The sequence below is a fragment of the Lissotriton vulgaris genome, chromosome 1_1 (assembly GCF_964263255.1).
Source record: "Lissotriton vulgaris chromosome 1_1, aLisVul1.2, whole genome shotgun sequence".
Classification (NCBI taxonomy): Eukaryota; Metazoa; Chordata; class Amphibia; order Caudata; family Salamandridae; genus Lissotriton; species Lissotriton vulgaris.
The window spans coordinates 1,094,875,453-1,094,891,310 of NC_141685.1; the positions used below are offsets into that span (position 1 = coordinate 1,094,875,453).

General features: G+C 42.6%; 1 protein-coding gene across 3 annotated transcripts in view; it reads right to left on the reverse strand.

Moving 5' to 3' along the window:
• Positions 1 to 720: 720 nt before the first annotated feature.
• Positions 721 to 15,858, reverse strand: part of XRCC6 (X-ray repair cross complementing 6) — a 173,681-nt gene continuing 158,543 nt past the window's right edge. For all 3 annotated transcript variants that reach the window (XM_086963493.1, XM_086963496.1, XM_086963498.1), the window contains exons 7-13: positions 13,950 to 14,136; positions 6,598 to 6,766; positions 6,117 to 6,278; positions 5,649 to 5,778; positions 4,168 to 4,268; positions 3,799 to 3,912; positions 721 to 1,482 (exon numbers count right to left, since the gene is read on the reverse strand). In XM_086963493.1, coding sequence (XP_086819619.1) covers positions 1,280 to 1,482; positions 3,799 to 3,912; positions 4,168 to 4,268; positions 5,649 to 5,778; positions 6,117 to 6,278; positions 6,598 to 6,766; positions 13,950 to 14,136 — 1,066 coding nt within the window. In that variant the 3' untranslated portion in view covers positions 721 to 1,279. The remainder of the gene's footprint in view (positions 1,483 to 3,798; positions 3,913 to 4,167; positions 4,269 to 5,648; positions 5,779 to 6,116; positions 6,279 to 6,597; positions 6,767 to 13,949; positions 14,137 to 15,858) is intronic.

The window sequence follows — 15,858 nt, forward strand, 5'->3', positions numbered from 1 at the left end:
TATATATCATGCAGTGGACAGGTTTGTCCCAACACAACAAATGAGCACTCTGGATCCTTACTGTTGGTGATGCAGGCTTAAACCGTGTTTTCTCACAGAAGAGAGCAATGGCCCACTAGCCATAAAATAGACTTGTGCATGGCTATTATTAACTTTCACACTAGAGGCTCGCCTTGAAAAGCCGGTCTCTAATGTAAACCAATAAACAGAGGTGCAAGCCACAAGGAGAGGTCATTGATACACTTCTTTCTAGAAGGAGAAAAACTGAGCTTAAAATATTTATACTTCTGAACCACAAGGAATATTGCAGTCCCAAAGACCCATCATTTTTCTTTCATGTTTAACTACTCCTTGAATGAGGAGCATCCCTCTTTCTCTTTCAATCAATACATTCTGTGTTTCATAACAGCCTTGATGTGACCGGGTCTGAAAAAAAGACTACTCCATTTTGAATTGACACAATCAGAAAAACATGCGTAATATTTTAGAGATCTTCAAACATTCTCATTTCTTGAACACGTTCTTCTATGACATTCAATCAATCACCTCTCCAGTGACCTTAAGAGACCCCACCCTACCTCCCCGGCCTATGATTAAAGATGGCAGCATTTAAGTTTCTAAATACCTTCAACCCTCTGCTCAATAAAACCATAAATTATATCACTTAGAAGAGGAATCCAGTCCAATAATACCCATAAAAAAAGGATAGTAGTGAACATGTATCTTCAAAAATACTTTAATTGAATTAATCAAGTGCTAGTGTACAATTTTATACTTTGGCTCCAAGTGTTACAGATTTAAATTAGCAGAAATCGCACCATGAGGTGGAGTAGTGCATTAGACCTTGTAAATGCTAGCAAAACAGGAGATCGGAGAATGGAAAAATGCTTTAATGCCCACTTGCTTCAATTCAGATGACGCCAATGTACTTAAACACTAGCAGCACACTCTTTGAGAGCAACTTAAAGCATTTTCATTGGTAGAGCTACGCCTTGGGTTACACAGATGATGTGTGCTCAGGTATCACAGTAAAGGTTAACCTCTTCCTTCAACTGTTGAGTTTCCTGATAGGTTGTGCAGAGGCCACTAATGGTTAAAACCCTACATTACACTGTGAATCTATATACAATTATGTGGAAACTCTTTTGATACGAATGGTAAAAAATAAACAACACAGAGGCGAACATTTGTCATGAAGAAAATGCACACCTGGAAAACCAGAAAAACAGAAATATTTTCTGGTGCTATATGCATGGCAGCCCCAGGATGTATCAGACGCCTAGTGCTTCTTAAAGTAGTCTGTCAGTGCGTCTATTAGCTCCTGCTTCTTCCCACCTTTCAGGCGATAGACACGACATGCCTCCTTCAGGACGGGCACAGTGAGTTTCCCCAGCGTGCCGCGTTGCACGTGACTCCTCAGCTCAGCCTCAGACAGGACTACCTCCGTCTTGGGCTTCTTCTCAGCCTGGCTATTCCCGTCACCTGGAACACCGAAGATAAATGGTTAGGGTGGGACATGGCAGGATGCTCGTGGTATGTCCTGCCGACAGGCGCTGGCACCACCAGGCTGAACGTTCATCTTAACACAGAGAACATTTTAAGCAGGATCAACAGAAGCTTTTGCAAGGACACCTATGATCAATCCTCCCTCAATACAAGCTTGCAAGCAACTTCTATATTACACTACAGGCTAGTGCAGAGACATAAACTGAACTGTCAATACATGGTTTTGAATAGGGTAGTAAAATAAAAAGTCTGTAGTCAACGGACGCGGATTGCTGAGGTCAAATAAAGAAAATATTCCCCAGAAAATGTGATAGTTTGCTTTTATTCTGATAATTTAGGTTGCCATTCTTTTACTGCCCTTACTGATCAACCTTCCAGCATGATTAGTTTTTACAAAGCAAATAGATGCAATCTACATTATTACCTTAAATTCAACTCACATAGAGCCCAGACCAGGCACAACGTTTGCCTAATAAAAATGAAAGGCAGCTGTTGATGGCCAACTTCCAAAAATGTAACACTTGTTAAACTTTGTTCAGCTACTTTGATGGAAAAAACACTGTACGAGACCAGATACACTTGAAAGGCGCACTTGCAAACACTTCTTCCAAGTCATAAGCAAAGGCACATTCTTGGGGTTTCTCATCCTACAAATCACTATGGTCACCAAACATTACTAAAGTTGTTAAAAGTAATCAACAACTGGGGCAGAATCTGTGGGCTCCTGTAATAGCAGATTACTCTACAGCTCCCCCTAAGAGAACTTTCTAGTGTGTTGGACCCTCCTGAACACTCTTCAGATTTCCTTTATTGTTTAAAGTGTACATCAAGGAAATCAAGCATGCCTATACCATAGATGGGGTGATGCCATTATTGCTTAAAACATCCTGATATATAACTCCTTTGTAGAAGAAATTCAATTCACAGCCCACCAAGTAGATGCTGCATGTTAATAATGCTACAAAGTATCAACTTTTTAACCTGTTCATTTATGTGGTCTTGTACCTTGTAAGACTCAACAAAAGACAAAGTGCTGAAGCCACTGAAAGATCCTTATCTTCACTCCTAAAGTCTGCCCATGAACTTGAGTTGAGTCCATACACACATTCCCATGACCCACAAATGATGCCTGCAGATATTTCCAACCCTCTAACACCCACTTCTACTGTGCTCTCATACTACTCCCTCCCCTACCTACGCTGCCCTTACATCATTCTCTGACTGTCCAAATCCCTTCTTCCCAATCCCCATACTAATTCCCATACTAACTTGCAACTTAACACTGTTTGCTCAAATATTCCCATCCCACAACACAGATGTAACCCAGCTAAACCCTTAACTGACACCCCCTGCTCCTGCTGGATCCCCCCCCCCCACCCCCCCCCCAAGACAGAGCCCCTAGCCACCTATGACTTTACATGTGAGCATGTCCACGCAGCCACTGCACGTTTTACTATCACCTTCACTACTGCACTCCTTGACACCACCACACTGCTTATGCTATACACGTTAACATCTAGTAGAATGGAAATTACAAATAAGGTGGAGACTAACCTACACTACAAAGACGTTCTAGACCATATTTGCGGGCTTTTGCCCCACCATGGATTGGAAAGTGCCTAACTGGACATCCAAGACCACCTGCTGAGGACAATGAAGAAGTCCTGATGTTACCAGATATTTTCAAAGCCTTCAACGAGGTTAAAGATCTTACACTCGACAGACAAAACCTTCAGCGGGTGTCTAACACTTATTGTTACTATGGTTCATTTATTATGGCTTGTGTATACCAAATAAGCCTCGGATTCTGTTTTCAAGTGACATATGGGGACTCTCAGGGCTGCGTTTCTTATCACTTCTCTTTAACGTATATATGAAACCATAACCTGACCTCAGCAATGAAGATCTGCAAAACAGATTCTATGAAGACGACACCCTGGAATCCAATCAATCAGTACCGCTTTAAACCTGTTCTCGATAATAAAGCTTGCACACATGCACCCAACCCCCTTGCCCTCAGTGCTTTCAGAAGGTACACGGCAAGGACCATACAGCTTTTCTACCTCCCCCAGCACCTCCTCGACCTAAAACAGGATACTTTACAAGCCAACCAACATTATGAACACTGGTCCATATGAAATCCCTCGGTTTTCACAATTCCTAGTAAGTTATTTTCATTATTTGTCCGATAACAGATATCTCTTGCCTGCCTAGATCTCTGTTCAGTCTAGGCAGGGAAGAGGTATCTGTTTCAGGGCAAAGAAAGAATGAATTCCACATACTAGCACTCACCTTGCTTCCTCTTAACAGCCTTGCCGTCTGGGTTATACCCTGGTGGGTACACCAGGTCTTTGAATTCCTCTGCCAGGGAGCCCATCCGACGATCCATCATATCAACCTTGGGTGCTGAAAGGACAAAAAGGGGGAGAGTGGGATCATAAGGTAGGTAAAATAATTCATCATCATAGGTAAAATAATTGTCATTTGAATTTGAAACAGCATGGTCAGCATTGTACAGCCGTTTGAAAGAGGTTCAACCAACATGACCCGATTACAACTCCTACGCTGTATCTGTACAGCATGATCAGGAAGGTGCCCAAAGCCATCCTCCAGATACTGAATGCAGCTGCTATGGCAGGACAAGTGGGCACCTCCCTCTACCTGTCAAGTCTTCAAAGGGCTCTGGTTCCAGCAGGTCAAGTGCCAGAGCTTCCAAGTTCCGGAAGTGTTGCTGCAGGGCAGGGTTTTCAAAGCCTTCACTCCTGTATAGGAGAAACGAAAAAGAGCTCATAACAGAAGACATGCAAGCATAACCTCCCTAGTTAACTAGATAGAACTCTTCTACTAGTTCACGGCTTGTACAGTAATTACTCAGAATAAGAGTATCTAACCATTATACAATAGATCTTAGCCACCGCATGTCCACACCACCTGCCTTGCACAATGCATTATGGGGTATTAATGCCTTTTAAAAGATCATTCAGAAATATATTTTGGGAATTAATAATACAAAATATTTAGGAACGTTAAAGGGGAAGCCAAATTGTTAAACGTTCTTAGTGGGTTTGCTGTTGTGTAGAATGTTGAATTCTGCAGGAGTAACCGTGACTTTGAGTGTTAGGACTACCAGAATTGTGCATAGATATTTAGAACTAGTTTTGAACTGATTTGATCAGGTATGCCTAGAAAGGAGTTTCATTAACTTCCTAAACATGATAATTGGTGTTGTTCAAGCGTCAACAATGATGATGTTGAATCAGAGAGGGGATGTTGCTGAATCAGAGAGGGGATGTTGCTGAATCAGAGAGGGGATGTTGCTGAATCAGAGAGGGGATGTTGCTGAATCAGAGAGGGGATGTTGCTGAATCAGAGAGGGGATGTTGCTGAATCAGAGAGGGGATGTTTTGCTCTTGGGGTTTTACAATTAGGTTTTTTGAGTATTGCCAAGGATCCTCTCCTCAGACCTCTTTAGCATCCTAATAGGTTGATGGATTAAGCCAGGTATGGGGATGATCTAGCTCCAAAGCTTTGTAGGGGAGGCATTCGATTTTCACTCTGGGATAGGTGAGCAGCAAAGATTGCACCTGGAGAGTGAGCTTATTATGATGTAATTTGTGTGGAGTGGATCAGAGTCGAGTGTTTGAGTGAAATACTGCTTCGATGCAGGCAGCATGGATTATGGAATAGAAGCTAGGAGTGGTTTTCTGAAATCCAGGCTAAGAAAGAATGACCCAGGGCTGCAGTTTAGGGTGGGCTGGTAGTAGTTTCTTGACGTGGTGAAGATGTAAGGTTGCTGATTTGCCGCTTCCATTTTGGTGAGGGATTTGAGTTAGTGGGGGGGTCAACAGTGAATATCAACAATTTCAATGTGACTCAGGCTTATACCACATAGGTTTATTTCTATGCTTGTGTGAAAACAGTAAAAATATGGTCAATGACATATTTAGTTTAAAAAAACTTTTTTTTACTGTCCAAAGTTTGAGTTTCAAGAGGGTAAGTCAGAGGGCAATTTGTCCAGTATGAAGAGGTTTTGATGGATAGTTGTGTGTACATGACCCTGCTATGACTATGAACATAGGCAACCTCGTCTTTCCTTCATGGGCTTTACCACGTTGGGACAGCTCCCCTAGCACTCTCCTTACCTGTACACAAAGCGTAGTTTCTGCACAATCTCCTTCATCTTGTCCACCTGTTCCTGATTGGCTGATACCTTCTCGGGGACATCCAGTTTCCGCAAATCATCAGCATAGGGCAAGAATATAAGATGGAAGCCTGGTGGTGAGGGGAGAGGAGAGTGACTGAGTGTGCACATGCTGGGCGGTGCATTCTCTGCCAAAGAGACTACCACCTACTGCATTCCCACTCTGCTTCTGCACCAAATAATCATAATATGCACCAACCACTTGGGAGGGCTGCATTTACAGTACTGGTGTACCCAAGCAAGGGAGCTAAGGGAAGAACGCAGATGCAAACCTTACTTTAATGACAGAGGGGGCAGATTATGCTCCTCTTCCCCATAGTACGGTTAAGCAGTTGAATGCCAAAAATGTTGTCCACAAACAACCAAGATGAAATGTTTATTAAGCCCATCAGATCATTGTTGAGAGTACCTGGTGGGTTTATCTGCACGTTCTGGTCATCTAGTTCTTCCTCCTGGGGGGTCAGCACTACAAAGCGAGGTGGGGTGTTACGGCGGGGAGTATACCGGCACAGTGCCATCACCTTCTTCTCTAAGCATTTGGTCAGGAGAGCAGCAAAAAGGGTAGTACTGCCTGAAGAGAGAGAGGGTAAGAAAAGAAAAGATACTTTAAACTTCTAAACATCCAGTTACTTTTAAAAGTACCCCAAGACTAAAGAACCGAGACCTTGACCTCATTCTGCAATCCTGCCCAGCAGCATCCCTCCTTTTTCTTTACCGAAACATATATACAGTTCTGCCAGTGCACCTCAATCCTGACCTGCAATACACACAGCTATTCCACTACTTGGGCCCACTCACAGGTCTACCAATACATCACTATGCAGCATCTCTCTAGGGCGTTATGCTAGTACTGTCCTCAGCAGCGTGGGGGGGAATGCTAGGATTCTCACCAGTAACCAAGGATTCCTCTGGGTAGACAAACTGGGCAGGCTTCAGGAAACGATATGGCTTAAACAGAGACAGGGGCTTGAAGCCGATGAGCACCAGGCTAGGATCGTCAAATTTCTTCAGCTCCTCAGTCTCCTCCTTCTCCATGACGATCTGGCGGTTTCCATAGACCTGAGAGACAGTAAGGTGGGTGAGACAATAAGGTCCATTGTCAGGGGAGGAGACGGTGGATTCAGGAAAAGTGAGAGAGATCAGGCCGCAGGCATAACCAAAGAGTTAGATGTAAAAAAATGTCAAGCCTACCCATTGCTTACGAGGACTGCTCCCTCGTATCTTGCTCAGCCAAGAAACTTCCATGAATCGGCAACACTGATCTAGTATCAAGAACCCAAACTCGCTCAGTATGCTGGAACTATTATGCATGGGTGGCTGGAGCCATTCAGAATTCACAAATCTCCTCTATGTCCACTTTAGAGAAACACAATGGCTATGGGGTTGGGCCTGCCTTTAACCCATTACTGTGCACCTGCCATATTATTCAGGCTCTTTACCAGAGCAACCCTATTTGTCGTCTTAAGCTTTTGCAGGAATTGTTTATTCATCATGGATTTCCCAGACTTCAACAGTGGGACCTGCTTCCTTCTTCCTCCTCATCCCCTTTGCTTCCCATTGCATCAAATTGATTAATAATGACAGCATATCTGATGTCAATTATCTTATCACGACAACTCCACGTTTGTAAACACCAGTATTTTGTGCCATGGGTATTTAAACTCTACGCAGGACGTAAAGTTCCTCTGCCTCTTTTTCAATTGTCAGATTTTTAGGTCTCGCCTGGCGAAAGCAGCGCATGCACTGCTCTCGCCAGAGAGGACCTTTTGTAATCAATTCTCCTCCGTGGGCTCGTGCATGCGCCTGCATGGACAAAGATGGTTGCTCTCGCCATCTGTCCAATGCAGAGAGCATGCGCATGTCCGTGGGACAGTGGACAGTCCCACGCAATTTTGTTATAGCTCGCACATGCGTGCGCACGCCTTTAAACACAGCGTCCTTTCACTTTAAACTGAAGTGAAAGCACGCCGCCATGCGCACACTTTAAACACGGAGTGCTTTCACTTTAAACGCAGTTTAAAGTGAAAGCACGCCACCATGCGTGCGCCTGCTGCAACCCTGTGTAATCTGAAAATCATGTGAAAATACTAAGCGGCTGCACCGGTCCGACTTTCATTTTTCAGAGTTTTGACGTTTTGATGGGTAAGATCTACATAAAAAAGTCAATAGCATGTCTGGGAAAGGGTTATCAGTAAAGGACCGTGGTAGCTTTGCCAAGGATCAGTTCATAGTGTGTGGAGGACTGATGATTATTGGGCATTACTGTTGTTTTCAAAACTAACAGTACCTGGTCGTAGAGTTTGTATATAAAGACACGATTATTTCATCTCACAGCTGTTTCCATGTATTTAATGCTGCAATGTCGCCTTTAAAGTGGTAGCATACAAGACTGATACAAAAGATCTCTCCAGTTGGTGCAGTCTGGTCACTCTACAAACGAGGTGGGGCGGCCAGCAGCCTGAGCCTGAGTTTCTCTTCACTTACCACTATGAACTAGGGGCACTTAGAAGCAGGTAAAACTGCCAGCACGTGACAGACCACTGCATTGGGCTGGTACAATACTATGGTCATTCTAGCCAGCTGCCTAGGGAGCCTTTTTCAAGGGTGGCAGATGGTATCTAAAACCATCACATGCACCCGTTTGTTAAAGGATGGGTGTCTGAAATGACACTTCACCGATGGCGCTAAAATTCCTGCGCCGCCCCACACCTCCTTTACTCCTCCTAAGAGTTTTGAGCAGACTTTGACCCAAACAATTTTTCACCTTGCGCAAGGTGATGTGGGGTGCTGGCACGCGGGACCGTGAAGCCCCTCCACTCTCTTCCTAGTGCTTGGACGCCTATCAGATGGGCATTGTGCATCCTGCGTGGACTCAGAATGTCAAGCCAGGGTCCTCCTTGCTGCTTTAGAACACCACTGGAGAGACGTGGTACTGTGGGAGCTATTTTCTTTTACAGCTGCTGCCCTGGGGCAGTGACACAGATGTCCCTCGGAGTCAGAGGCGTGGTTTCATCTTCAGAGCCTGTCTCTCTACTACTCTCTCTCTACTTCTCACTCTCTACTATTTACTCTCTACTACTCATTCTCTACTATTCTCTACTACTCACTCTCTACTGCTCACTCTCTACTAACTGTACTACTCCCTCTACTATCTACTACTCACGCTCTACTACTCTCTACTACTCACTCTCTACTACTCACTCTCTACGCGCACACATATATACGTATATATACGTATATATACACACACATATATATATATATATATATATAAACATCACCTCGTACTTCCACACGCTCCTCCAGGTATGAAAAAACACGAGCCCAGGTGCATCCAAAAGTTTTATTTCAGGAGATTTTCTGGGACAAATTGCAACAATAGAGTGGAAAGAGAGGTACTCACTACTGTCAGACGTAGTAAGCCTTTACACAAGCATCCCTCACCAACAAGGCTTAGATGCTTGTAGATACTTTTTGGCAAGGAGATCAGTGTCATATTTGCATCACACGCAAATGCTCATAAAAATGATGCACACATGCCTAACCCAGACATATTTTTTATTTGACAACAAAGTCTTCAAACAAACCCTCGGTACTTCATGGGGTACTGGGAGGAAGAAGTTGCGTACAGATCATCTATGTACCAAAAGCATGCCATCAGATGGTTGAGATACATAGATGATATTTTCGTAATCTGGGAAGGCAATGAAGAACAAGCAATAGAATTTGTGGGCACATTGAACAAAAACACATTCAATCTGCAATTTACACATCATTGGTCAAAAGATTCGCTTGAATTTTTAGATCTGAAATTGAAAGTTGAAGATAATAAGTTAGAAAGTGAATTATTCAGGAAATCTACATCAGGCAATAGCTTGTTGCATGCGCACAGTTGCCATCCTAATTCCCTTATCCAGAGTATCCCTGTAGGAGAATTATTAAGAGCTAAACGCAACTGTAGCACCAGCAACGCATACTCCGCTGAAGAAAAGATAATGTCTGAGAGGTTTGCAGCAAGAGGTTACTCGCGAAAAACGATTGCGAATGCACAGAAGATTGTGGCGAGTAGGAGCAGAGAGTCATTGCTTATTAGGCAGCCTGAGATAATAGAGCAAGAAACTGAAGCTAAAACCAGGTTCATCACGACTTATAGCAGCAAAGCTTTTCTATTACGGAAAAGCTTAAATAAATTCTGGCCAATGCTACATTCTGATCCAGATATAGCAACCTGCGTAGAAATGTCTCCACAGGTAACTTTCAAGAGAGCGAAATCATTAAAAGACCAGTTGTGTAAGGCAGTTGAACCCAGCAGAACGACATCACCAAGTGTACAGGGGTTTTTTACATGTAGAAATTGCAAAGCTTGCAAAAACAGTCAGAATGTAAAGGTAGCAAAGTTGTCTTCTACAGCGGAACCTTTTGTAATTCACGAACATACATCGTGCAACACCGATTATGCTGTATATGCATTGTTCTGCCCATGCATGAAAGCTTATATTGGCAGCACAATCAAAAAAGCTAAGCTACGCGTTCTAAAGCATTTGCGTGCAATTAAAAACATGGACAAAACATACCCTATAGCAAGGCATTTCCTAAGTCATCACAACCAAAATTCAGATTTGTTGAGTTTCTGTGTCTTAGACACTGTGAAATATAATGAAAGAGGTGGAAATAGACAACAATGTTTGAGGAGACTTGAATCAAAGTTTATAATCAGATATAAAACTATGGTACCTCTTGGGCATAACAATGACGAAGAGATGGAAGTACACTTGGGGTAACTTTTTACACTATGAAGCTAAGTGATATAATGTTTTTTGCTATGCCAGTAGTGCCCCAGGGTCTGTCCCGATATAATCCCAGAAGTTGTTATATATGTGTGTGCTCGCTGATAGAACTCTTTTAAGAATTTGTATAAATATCTTGTTAGTGTGTTTTTTTAATTTAGTTTTTCATTATTTTTCAGGGAATGGGAAAATCCTTGTGAAGGAAGCAGTATACACAACTCATGAAACTGTTTTGGTTAAATAAGAGACTATGCCCACAGGGGCTTAATTCTATTTGTTTGGCAACCGCTGATATTTCACTAATGTGTGCGTTAAGCAATATTTAGAACGTTTGCCCAGAAGGGCGACACTGATTTGTCATGATTTTTGGAAGGCAATGTAAAATCAAATTTATATTTGCCCACATGGGCTCTATTATTAATTAACATTTGGTTTGCGCAGCGTGTATAATATATAGTGGGAAGAACCGAGTCTATTGTAATAATAGGACTGACAACAAGGGTATTACCTGGTTAATTTTTAAGACATTACTTTATAGTATGAGTGTCTTTTAAAGCTCTTCCGCCTATCAATTGATTTTTGCGCAGCAAAGAACAAAGAATTCTAAACTAATGCCTTTTGTAAATATAGTGTGACAATGAAATTGTAAATAAGGTTGTGGTTTTTGTATATACATAAATTCACGGCGGAGTGCCATTTAATTTAACCATGTTTAAGAGCAATGCACTGTATTTAGAGACATCATTCCCTAGCTACCACTTTGTTTGTATAAATCGTGGTAGTCTTTTGTTTATGTTTATGTGTCACATGGTGTTTATATTACTCCAATGGAATTCACACAACTTGACTCGTGAGCAAGGGAGACTATCCCGAAACGCGTTGAGTTTATCTGTTGCCGTTTTTGCTGAAATAAAACTTTTGGATGCACCTGGGCTCGTGTTTTTTCATACCTGGAGGAGCGTGTGGAAGTACGAGGTGATTGCAGGGCTCGCCACCCAGCACGAGCCCCCATCGTGAGAGGTCGGGTCAAGGTGATGTTTTCAGCGTTTGCGGAAACTAAATGACCTAATATACATAAACATATATATACACACACATCTGCATATCTATATAAATACAAATATCAATGCATGCATACATATATATACATATATGCATACATATGCATGTTATGTACATGAAAGTTTGAAAAACACTAATAAAAGCAAAGCTAAAAAGCCACCTAATTACAAACAGAATTGCTTTAACTTAAACGAAGGCGAGAAGGATTAGTTACTTACCTGTTTTCAATGCTTGTTTCACTACAAGTAAATATTTGTTTCTTAAGACAAAGGTCAGAACGGTCATCCCCCAGTTGTATACATCTCATCATTTCATTCAGGGCTCACTCATTTTATAAGGATTTACATGTTTGTGGATATCTAGTACCTTCAGAGGTTATTACATATAATTTGTAATGTGTACTGTCAGATCCCTCTTGAGGAAGCGGGGGGGATGGAGAGAGCAGCGGCAAGGAGGGGCTACTGGCTTCAAATGTTGGTAATTGGTTCGGTTGCCTCCGATGTTCTGGGTCTGTCCTACTATGGCTCTGTAAACATGGACCAAGTACAACCACATCAGCACTTTACACTGCTAGAGATGGCAAGCAGACACAGGCGCAAACTCAGAATACAACACTCAACCAGCAGCACATTAACAGATTATCCAGTCCAACACAGTGGATTACTTTGATAAAACAAAAGCACTGTAATACACATGTAAAACATTCTACACTCAACAGGCTATAAGCACATTTACCTTATTGACGTTTGGGTTACTGTGACCCGCATCCTGGTTCCCCTTTCTCCACTTCTCCTAGGCGTCCTCCTTCTTGGGAGTAAATCCCTTTAGGTTAGGGGTCTAGGCCAGGTATCAAAGCTGAGGTTCTGATTAGCATTTGTTACAGTTTGTTCCGTATGATATTTTAAAACATCCCCGGTTTCCTAGTTTTCACTCTAGAAGCTGGACTTCAGTCCCTTTCAAGCAGCTAGCGGGGACCAGCCACCCATATCCTTTTCACTCCCATTCCAGGAGGAGAGGTGCCTGCTGGAGACAAATATGCAGTCCTCCGAATGATGGCGAACTCGCTTAAGGGAGTCGGGGTGAGCCAAAAATGTCAGCGGCCAAAGCCAGCATCATCACTGTCCTTGAAGTGGCATAACCCCACCTTAGGCAGAGTCTAATCAATGGAGTTGGACCTTGCCTCCACCTTGTGCACAGGCCTTCCAAAATAGGTTTACAGAGTTGACAATGGAATTAAAAGTGACATGTGCCCCTCCATATTCCCTTTCTTTTCTGGGTATTTTCTCCTTTAATGTCATTGCAAAATGAAGGCTGACCTTGACTCTTCACAAAGTTTACATTGCTTTAGCACCATTAACACACAGGCACCTAGATTACTGCAAAGGTTTGTCATCACTGTGGTAGAGAGTGGAACCGGCACCAACACATTTAGGTGCATAAATCTACAAACGATCCGATATGCAAAATCCCAACTCAGCCTAGATTGAAATTGACACAATCCCTCAGTTCCTCTACTCTGATGGCTATTGTGCTTTGCTAGTTTTGTACATGCTGTAGTGCTAAAGCAGCACACTACCTTTTTAAAGCTCTCACCCCTCATGTCATGTCAAGCTGTTGTGCACTTAGCCACACATCATTTGTAGCAGTTTTCATGCGAAGAGTGTTTCAACAGTGCACAACTCAGCCTTGAGCAGATCAAATAAAAAAATCTGTAACAGAAATGCAAACTTATCCCGATGACAGCTGAAGAAATCCTTAACATTTTGAAAACCAGTGCAGTTAGGTTCTCTTTATTTGTGATCAATATTCCATCAATAATGATCACAGATCCTTTTCTAAGAAGGGGCAGCTGGGGATAGACTTCAAGAGGTCGATTCATAAAACAACATAGCTAGAGGCATACAAAGTGCCCTGAAATCCAGGAGTAAGATGTTAGTGTCTAGCGTACGACAATTGCAGGAGGATGCCAAGCTGGCCACGCTCAGCTGCTTAACTGTACTAATTAGAATATGCTACTGAGTTACTTCCACTAGTCTAGTTGGCTGTATTTAGGTGGATGAGAAAATATGCAGTTCTTGGCTCGACCAAAGTAAAACAAAGTAACTCATATTTAAGGTCTTAAAGCATGGAAACCTACCTTTAAGAAACATATGACACATGGATAATAATTTAGATTTGGCCTCCAGAACTGGGTGTAACACACTGTAAGGGGCCCTTCCAAAATGATATATATTAGCACCACAATCTTCCTTTTCTGTTTATACTACCTCTAACTTTGAGGCTGGAGTAGGATGTCTGGACAGTGCCATGGTATCTCCCAGTACCAATATAGGATTGATAGAATTAGAGATCAGCCAACACATCATAGTTGTAGGGGCCAGGAATGAGCTCACCTGGGCCTTCTTGGTGTCACTGGGTAACAGCAGACTCCCTGTCTCACGGCTGAAGGTCCGAGTCTTAGTTTTTACTGGCTCGTTGGTCTCGCGGTAGAGTTTCACTGGCGCTGGCTTTATGGCCTTCTGCACTAGATTGTAAATGCCCACACTTAGTGCCAAATCTTCACTGAGCTTCAGATTGAGCCTGTAGAGGAGAGTTAAACATTAATATGCATTGCAACCTAACTTTAACAGAAGATTCCTGTAATGACTGATATATAAATGCTGCAGTAGAAAATTAGTTACTTACCTGTAACTCTAGTTCTCCAGTTTTGGTATTGTTCATGGATTAACATGCGTGAATCATTCCCCATTGAAATGGGAGTCCACTTGGTACCATAATAAAGCAATATGCATCATTATCATAGGCTATAGTGGCAATGAACAATCACTTTAATAGCATATGTTCTTTTAAAACAAGCATTGGCATAGCCAATAGGTCTGCCTTTTGGATCTTATAAGTGTTTAGCCATGCATCACATTATCCTGGGTACTGTACCCCCAGGGATTGAAGAGCTATAGCAAAGCTGTATTGGTCACCTGTTTGCTTTTTATTGCTATATTTGGGTGTTAAACTGGTACTAATGAGGTGCAACCATTGTCCATTCAGTGTTACCGAGTTTAAAAAGCATTGGCATAGCCAATAGGTCTCTTCTTTGGGACTTTATAAGTGTTTAGTTATCCAGCACAATATCCTTGGTGCAACAACATCAAGTATTACATGGCTAAACACTTATAAGGTCCCAAAGGCGAGACCTATTGGCTATGCCAATGCTTGGTCCTATTTGAAGTCAGTGAGGTGAGGCTCCTCCACCTTAGAGGAGGAGCCGCTACACTAATCAAAGGCCCTGGCTGCAGCCCTAAATAATTATCAGTGACTGAGATTATTCCAAGCATTCTAACTCGCACTGTTTTGATTACTTCATATTAAATATTCAGTTATGTACAAGCGAACATCATACATCATACGTTAGGCAAAGCTATCTCAAACAATGACTAACAAATATTTTTCAAATAATGTATTAGAATGAACTATTAAAATCCAGATATTGAAAAACATTGTTAAAACGTTTGGAAATGCATTGCATTTTGCTTTGCCAAAAACAGTAAGAACAAACACCTACTGAATACGCTTCTGGGAAGCATTTGTGGACCGACTGCTACCGTACAGATGACACATCTCTTTTAAAATGATCATTAAAATGTATAGATTTTGTAATCTTTGTTTACAAAGCTCCCTGTGCGGTTGCCACCGCTCCGGCTCTCGACAGAGTGGATTTCTCGCTAGACTGTGGGATTATGTCATCGAGTCAAAGCCTTGCAGCAGCGCGAGCACAGGAGACATCAGTCGGAAATGAAGAGGGGGGTGGCGGGCTCACGCTAAAGGTGGCTGGCATTTTTCAGGTTGTAAAGTTTTGCGTGTGAAGTCTTAGCCAGTAAATCACCTGGTTGCAAACTCGAGCACTAATCATGTATTCTGCAGCATTCCATCAAACGAACTTCAGGCTATTTGTGGAGTTCAGAAAACAAGGCCTGCAGGAAATCCCTCGAGCTGAAAAATTAGCTCAAATGACATCGTTGGCTACAAAAAATAAACTAGCGGGAGCAGCTGAGCGCGGCCCATGTGCACGCGTTGTAAGGGTGCCCGGAGCGATGCGCTTAATGAGCCATGACGACGGAGCGTCCCGCGAGTGGCTCGCGCATGAGAGCGAGCACCAGGCCATATGTTATGAATTATCGTGCCCATGTCCTGGCAAGATAATTAAAAACAAATGGCGCCCTCGTGCGGGTAACGGCAAGCAATAGGCCACACACGTACGTGCATGTGGTGAGCTTTTGAAAGCCCCTTACTATAAGTCTCGCCAGA